This window comes from Barbatula barbatula (genome assembly GCF_947034865.1).
Source record: "Barbatula barbatula genome assembly, chromosome: 7".
NCBI lineage: Eukaryota > Metazoa > Chordata > Actinopteri > Cypriniformes > Nemacheilidae > Barbatula > Barbatula barbatula.
The window spans coordinates 20,110,053-20,118,790 of NC_136770.1; the positions used below are offsets into that span (position 1 = coordinate 20,110,053).

At 35.5% G+C, this 8,738-nt stretch overlaps 1 protein-coding gene across 1 annotated transcript; it reads left to right on the top strand.

Moving 5' to 3' along the window:
• Positions 1–440: 440 nt before the first annotated feature.
• On the top strand, positions 441–4,971 carry mitfa (melanocyte inducing transcription factor a; the record flags this gene model as incomplete). The annotated part of the gene is made up of 9 exons (XM_079460180.1): positions 441–473; positions 1,087–1,302; positions 1,851–1,946; positions 2,063–2,180; positions 2,333–2,425; positions 2,784–2,840; positions 3,287–3,362; positions 3,712–3,859; positions 4,588–4,971. 9 exons carry the CDS (start codon positions 441–443, stop codon positions 4,969–4,971), a joined length of 1,221 nt encoding a protein of 406 aa, XP_079316306.1.
• Positions 4,972–8,738: the final 3,767 nt, after the last annotated feature.

Here is an 8,738-nt window from a genome sequence, read left to right on the forward strand (position 1 = left end):
GACTGCAATTGCCAATGCTTCATCGGGCGAAATTCAACATTTCAAAAATCACTCCATCTTAAACTGTCTTGTTTTAAGACTTAACAGTGGCAGCGATTGTGTGCCGGATGCAGAGAACAAACAATGTTTTATGCAGAATGAGTGGAACTAAAGATGAAACGTTAGTTAGCCGTAAGCCAGTTTCAGTTAAGATGCTAGTAACCAATCGTTTCAAAGAGCCTTTTGTAAAATTGGACCAGTGACGTCAAATGAACTCTATAAAGACATAAATTCATCGATTGGGTAGAACAACAATATATGAGAACAGCAAGTTCTCCTCCCATGCCTTAAATACGCCGTTGATATCTTCATTTGGCCAAAACCACTGGTCAGTTCTTGCACATCACAAACTGAATGCACAAAGGGAATATTTTTTAAGTTAACAAAAAGTTTTGGTTAATATGTTGGAGATGTTTGAGTACAGTCATTACCAGGTGAGACGATATTTTGGGCATTTGGGTATTATCTTTTGTACATTGCAGAGTTGGTTGATTTTGTTGTTTGTGCTATTTTCATCCACATTGGTTTGTTGTGTTTCTTACAATAATTGCAAAACACTGATTTATGCATGCGATGCAAGTCTATTTTTCCTAAAAGTCAAACATGCAGTTCTGTATAGTAGGCAAACCCTTGTGTGGTGTTCGAGTATTGTTTTTAAACCTAATATATTCTATGTATAAGTTTTTAAATAAGTTTATCTATTATTTCACCCATATTCCATTTTTGTTGACTTTTTATGATTTAACAGAGATAAATGACAAGGTTTAACAATGGGTGCTGTCTATGCTGCTTGTAATTTGGATAAAGTAAAAATATATTTTACGTAAGTTTTTTTGTTTTACGTAAATTCGTCATTATTCCAATAGACCCGTAAACATTGGCTACAAAAACATGAACACCAAACAAGGGTTAAATGCGGAGATGGAATACAGTTCCAATAGCATGTTATCTTCATTAGCATGTTTCTAAGTTGCGTCTGTATATCTGACATTCATTAGCGTATTTAAGATAGATGTTTATGTATTGCTTTGTTACTTTGTTACTCAGTTGCAAACCCACCTGGAGAATCCATCAAAGTATCACCTCCAGCAGACCCAGAGGCAGCAGGTGAAACATTACCTGTCTAGCGCATTAGGAGCCAAGCTAAGCCCGCAGGCCGGCACAGGGCCCGGCCCCAGCCATTCCTCAGAGCACGGCATGCCCCCAGGAACCAGTGCTCCCAATAGCCCTATGGCCCTTCTCACCCTCAACTGTGAGAAAGAGGTACATATCAACTTACGTGTTATATCAGCATTTTAGGTCATGTTGTCCTTCATTTTAGGACAAAGGGCATACCCTTAAATACATAATAGACAAAATAGTTAAAAAGCATTAAAATGCATATCTGTAATATTAAGCAATTGGGATGTTCTGCTGTATATCATGTTGAAGACTGTGGTTATGAAAGGATCAGCATGTCAAAACCTGCTAGACCACAAAAATCATGTTTTGTAAGTCCAAACCAAATAGTTTCTCACTGTCTCACAGTCTTGCCTTTGTATGCCAATGACTGACACTGTCAAAAATAATATATTTGTATAGTACATGAAAGCATTACTGTTGCAGAACTGCAGTGTAAAGGTGTAAAAAAACATTCAATTAGTTCTTATTTTATATTATACATTTTTAATTTTATTGTATTAACAGTATACAAAGTTTGTTACTGCATGTCAAGGCTTGAATAAAGTTATCATATTATATAGTTTTCATAGCAGTTGTAAATCAGTCTTATCATTGTGCATTTAGTTATCATTAAATCTCAATTGCTACAGATGGACGATGTGATTGAAGACATAATCAGTTTGGAATCAAGCTATAGCGATGATATTCTTGGATTCATGGATGCTGGACTTCAAATGACGAATACGGTAACAGCCCTAATATAATTGTGTAATTGCAAAGCGCACTAAAATATTTGTTTGTTTTCATTCACCACATATTGAAATCCTGAATCATTTTGGTTTATGGTTCATCTCTTTTACAGATTCCAGTTTCATCAAACGTATTGGATGTGTACAACAATCATCCTCATCCTCCAGGTGGGGTTCCCATTAACAACTCCTGTACATCTAACCTCACGGCCGTCAAAAGGGAATTATCCGGTACATTAACAGTTAAATCTATCACTAATGTTGCAAAAAGTCCCTTACAGCTTTTAGTTACCATTTCAATGCCCACTATACTTGAATGAACAATGATATTGTGTGCAGTTCAGAATGCGCAATATAAATGAAAGATATATTGTATTAAATAGCTACCCCAGCACCTGGCATGATGCACATAATGGAGAAGCCTGGACCATGTGGCGAGTTTGACTCTTATCAAAGGCCTGAAGGCTTCCCAGTAGGTATGTTTCACTTTCCTCTGAGATAAGAATGAATGTAAGGAATTGTAGTGTATATACAGTTGATCTTTTGTCATAGTACTGTTCATTCATATCTCAAACACATTCTGTGATAAACCACTTTCTGGACTTCTCAGTTTTACATCTGAAATTATTCTACATAGACATATTTAAGTAAAATAAAACATTTTAAAGCATTAAGAATTATAAAGGAAATGCACCAACATTTTTGGAGCGCCAAGAGCATAGAAACAAACTCAAATACATTTAAAAATGACAAAACTACTTATAGTGTAAACTCTGTATGTGAACATACGGTTGTTTTGATTGGTAAAGTGGTTAATGTGGTAATGTGTTTCAGAAGCTGAGGTCAGAGCTTTGGCAAAGGAGAGACAAAAGAAGGACAACCACAACCTAAGTGAGTCTGATTATCAGATTATATACATCTATTTATATATATAAACATCAATCTTAAATAGGCTATTGATTGTCAGATATATAGACGGTTTCGGCGGCAACAACATAAACAGGAACATTAAGTGGCCCAAACTTAACGTCCAGTAGACCTCCGCAAAGAAACTTTAACAATAGGTACAGTAGATTGTTTTATTACAATTAATATTAACCAAAATATTAATATCAAATAAATTGTTGTATTATAACCAAACACAGACCGGAAGTTAACTTTGGGCCAGGCACGTGCGCCTGATGAAACCGTCTATAGCCGTAGTTTTAGGATTTGAGGAAGGGTGCAATAATATCACTTACATAAACAAAGTCAACTTAAATAGGAAAATTGTATTTATGAGAAACCTTTCTATATTTTAAAAACAGTATATTTAATAAATGTTTTTGTGTTTCCAGTCGAAAGAAGGCGGCGTTTTAATATAAACGACAGAATTAAAGAGCTGGGGACATTAATTCCCAAGTCAAATGACCCGTAAGTCTTTTAACCCTTTCATGCTTTTTGAGGGATTTTCAACAAATGACAATCAAATCAAACTTTTAATTATTAATGAAAAACTTGTACAGATTGGTTAACATGAAGAGTTTTTCTCCAACATGAGATAACTCATTAGGTTTTCATGTTTTATTGTGTTTAAAACAAACCAACTGCAGTTTGATTCTTATTCATTGGAATGCACAATGAAAAACGGGATTAAAAAAACGCATCTCATTTTGGAAATAAACTCTTCATATATTATTAATATATTGAAATCAAATATCATATGCATGTTGCAAACAGAAGCCAAATACAAGCTTAACCTTTTGAATCGCTTTTGTTTCAGAGACATGAGGTGGAATAAGGGGACAATTCTAAAGGCTTCCGTGGATTATATTAGGAGACTGCAAAAAGAGCAACAGAAAGCAAAAGAACTAGAGAACCGCCAGAAGAGAATGGAACATGCGAACAGACATCTTTTGCTTCGAATTCAGGTAAACCACTTTCCAAACAACCACCCATTGGTTTAAAAGGCCTTGGCAACTGGTCACGTGATCGACTTTTGAAGAACAAGCATGTTTAAAATGCTTTGATGAATGGTTTTTGAAGTTGAATGGTGAAAGCAGACCGTGACATCGGTTAGGCGTAGTCCTTCGAATGCGTAAAATGTTAAAGTTACACTACAATAATTGATTCTGGGAATTTCCCTCATTTGGACACATGGCGTTTGATTCATAGTAACCCCACTGTTTAAACATTTTTGTTATCTTTTTAGTTATAAAATAACACAACTTGAATTATTTAGTGTCCCAAAAACATTAAATAAATAAAAATGTTACAGGAATTATGTCATTATTTTTTTTCCTGTATTTTTGCTATGTATATTTTTGTAAACTGTATTGGAGTAGCTACCAGGTATATACTGTACAAGCCACAGCTCTTGTTTGATGTTTCAGAAGTCTTAATAACAATAAAATTGCTTTTGTTGTTCTTAGTTTTATCATTTGATTCAGATAAAAGCATCTAAATGTAAACGTAGATTTTTTATTTATTTATTCATCACGTTATATATGTACGAAACCAATTCAAACTACATAAAAATGTAAATGATTTAACACTAAACATTCATATTTGACCAGTCATGTCAATTTTATGAAATGTAATTTTGTGTACATGTGTATAATTGTGTATTTGTCCTTTTTCTATGCATGTTTACATCCAGGAGCTTGAGATCCAGGCCCGCGCTCATGGACTCACTGTGGTGGCCTCTCCCCCGCTCTATTCCTCTGACCTTGTAGCTCGAGCGATCAAGCGGGAGCCCGGTATGGGTGACTGCTCCTCGGATCTCTACTCCCACCTCCCCAGTCCTGACATGTCCCGCACTACCACTCTGGACCTTAACAATGGCACCATCAGCTACAACGACAGCCCCACTGAGGAAGGGGAATCTGGAGTTGACGACAGCCCAAACAAAGCCTCCAACAAGCTGGAGGTAATGGACAATACTTTGTCTCCAGTGTGCACCAGTGACCCCCTGCTCTCTTCCGGCTCTCCCATTCCCTCCAACAGCAGCAGCAGTATGGATGAACATGACAACTACTGTTAGCATTGTGAACGAAATTGGCAGAACCAAAGTTAGATGATTAGCTTTATATAATGAAATGTTACCTGTGAGTTCGGGATATACGGTCTGTATGCAGTGTGATTTGGTTTTAGTCCAAATTATGTATTTTATTTTATAATTTTGAAGTGTACTAGTTCAGAACGACAGATATCTCAGTTTTTTGATTGATGAAGGATTTCTTGGAAACAATATGAACAATTTTAACACCGCTAAAGTGGAATTGCACCATTACAACAATGACTATAGTATCAAAGCATACTTTTTTTTAAAGCATTGGTTTTCTAGAGCGTTGCTTAAATGACGTAATTGTCAAATAGTAGACCCCAGCCTCTGCTGTTTATGACACTAATGCGCCTTAGCAAGTAGTACACAAAACAGTTGCAAAACCAAAGCACTACCTAGGGGGATTCAAAACATCCACAAATGCAGCTGTTGAGTTATGCACAAATACAAAAAGGGCTTCCTTTTTTTGGGGTGTACCTCTGCGGGAGAAAAGAAAATTATTTAATAAAATGAACATACAACAAAATTCAACAAATCGTTTATTTAATAAAATTATTATACAATAAAATAATAATATAAATTAAGTTGAACATGAATAAAATAAAATATGAATAGTTATTATTAGACACTAGTTGAAACGGTCATATATATATATATAATATATGTTATATACTGTATGTCTTATATATAAGACATGATTTGGTCGTCCTATTCGGAACAATAAGGTAATTTACTTCAGAATTTTTTAATTATAACATTGAGAAACAATTCAGCACCATCTTACAACAATCTTTATAGTAAATAAAAAAGAAGTCTACAAGTAGTGTAGGGCAAAAAATCAGTATTAACTATTTTAAATGGTCACCATGTCTTATGTCAACCACCACCCTTACATTTAAAAATGAGTACCCATGTTACAAAATTAGTCATATTGACTATATCTGATATCTTTGTGCTTGAGATTGATCATGTAACTGTACATTTTGGGACGATTTTACTTTAAATACATTAGTTCCTTTGTGTTGTCTCAAAATGCATACCAGTGATGTTATTTACCTTAAGCCTATAGTCCTGGCTAATCTAATCCTTGCCCGGGTAACTGCCCCAAGAGTCAAAGCAGTTGGAAATGGACAAAACTGTAATTGGTAAACAAATGTTTAGATGTTAGATTTCTAATGTTTTTTTTTACATTTTTACATTTTACAAATGATCTCTGTAGTTATTCACTTGTGGTTTGTTGGGAAATAAACCCAGAGACTCTGATAGAATATTCTAATATATCTGTAGATGTACATGAATAAAGATTATATTCTATATACAAAGGATAATAGAGAATCTTTTTTTATATATTTCACCAGGAATGTGAACAGTTACATTTTATTATCTGCGGAAAAACACTTTATATACGCATACACATACTACCCACAATAGTATGTTTTGCTTAGCAGTACTAAATATTTGCATTTAATGTCGGATTTTTGCAGCTTAAAAAGAATCAAAAACAGGTTCAGGGTTAAAGCTGTTATAAAATGCACTGTAACCCCCTGCTTCTTGGGGCTTATTGCTTTAATAATCCCCCACAATAAAATCATAAACCGATTGTTCTGCTGCAGTCCTAAAATCACCCTTAATGTCAGAAAGCTTAAGCAACAACTGGATAAGCCTTAAGGACACTTATTGTAATCATGCACAGATAGCAACAAGCAGTGCTGCGATACTTAAATGCTTTAAGCAATAAGCATTAAAAGAAGAGACCAACTCAGTTTAGCTTTGAAAACAAGAGATCAAAGGAGGGTCAAATATAACGCTTGGTTCGTGGTTTACTCTCTATCTGCAATCAAAATAATTCCAACACAGTTGTTTTATTCGGCAAGGCTTTTTGTGTTTGGGTTTTCCTAAGTTGACATTGGAAGCCTTCACAAAGAATTCTTAGAAGTGATTGAACATTTGGAGTTTGAAAAGGACCTCAAATATGAACTTGAAGAATACACAAACAATTTGAGAGTATGACAACACCATCTCAAACAATACACATACATACTTGAAATGTCCCCATGCAGAACTCAAGAAAAAAGTATATTCAATCATGGTGTTGTGTTGTGAAAATGATGACTAGAAAGAGGTTCCAAAAGGAACTCTGCCCATTCTTTAATGCATCCTTTAGAGAGGGTTCCAATTGAATCTTTTTTAAATTGGTTCAAAATGAACCAGGTCTGAAAAGATATTGACTATAAACAAAACATATAAGGTTATACAAGTCAAAACAAAAAAGGTGAAAACTGAGAAGACAGACACAAAGAATCAGACACACCCACACACAAAACACTCCACACAACACCCACACGCACCAAAAGACACAGAAACACGCACAGGGGCCATCACCTAGAACCACACACCCAAGATAAGGAGAGAGAAACACAGGTCAAATATTAAACAGACTATAAATTCCTATATGCAGTGTTAATTAAATAAAACGTTTAAATTCTAGCAGCACCCCCGACCAGGCAAACAGTGCAAAACAGTATGCAAATGGTGGCGATGAACCCAAAACTCCATTGGAGGAAAAACCTTTTTTCGGTAACCAGGTTGCAAGGTTGACAGGTCCGGGCTAATATGCTCATACCTTTTTTATACGTGTAAGAACTCGAGCTGCCACATTTTGGACCAGTTGGAGTTTTTTAATAAGCCTGCAGGGCAACCACCTAATAGTGCATTTCTAGGTATCTAGCCTTGATTTCATGAATGCATGAACTTCTCTGCATCTGATTGCGACAGCATATGACGTTGTTTAGATATACTGTATTTTTAAGATGGAAAAACGCTATTTTACAGGGTTCTCAAATGACAGAGTACAACCGAATAAAACGCCAAGATTCTTTGCGGATGGCGAGGGTTTTATGTATTTTTGGTTGTAACGTATGGCGGTTTTCCAATCAGCAACACTTCTGTTTTGTCGGAGTTCAGTAATAAAAATTGTTACTCATCCAGTTTTTTATATCGACTATGCATTCCATTATGGCTTCGAGGAAATATAAAGTTGCGTAACATCAGCATAACAGTAAAAGCTAACTCTGTGTCACTTTATTATATCTCCTAGAGGTAGCATGTATGATGCAAAGAGCATAGGCCCTAAGACTGAGCCCTGTAGTACACCGTACATGACTTCCAATTTGTGTGACACCTCATTGTTTATTGTTACATATTGAAAACGGCCGGATAAATAAAATCTTATTTCTTTTCGACTAAAGAAAAACAAATTCATAAACATCTTGGATGACAACAAGGGTGAGTAAATTATCATGACAATGTATGTTGAAAGTGAACAATTCCTTTAACAGCTAAATACAATACAAATCGCACTATATTGCCACCTAGTGGGGCAACTGGGTAACTACTACCTTACATGCACAACCTGTGTTATAGTAATTTAAAAGTTACATATATTTTGCAGCTCCAGACAAATTTTATTTGGCGGGAGAAGGCCCATAATGGCTCTTTTGGTCGCAGAGGTAGCAGACCCCTGGCATAGTGCATAGTTGGGGCTCCCACCTGGGGCTCAAACCGGGAACCTTCTAGCTGCGAGGCAAGAGAGACTGTGTCGCCACTTGTAAACATAATAGACTAAATAAACAAAGTAAAGATAGAAAAAATAGAACCTCTTTAAGGTTCTCCCAGAGTTGCAACCTTTAGGAAAAAAATGGTTCATTTTTAAACCTTATCTATAGAATGTGCTGAGAATGTAGATG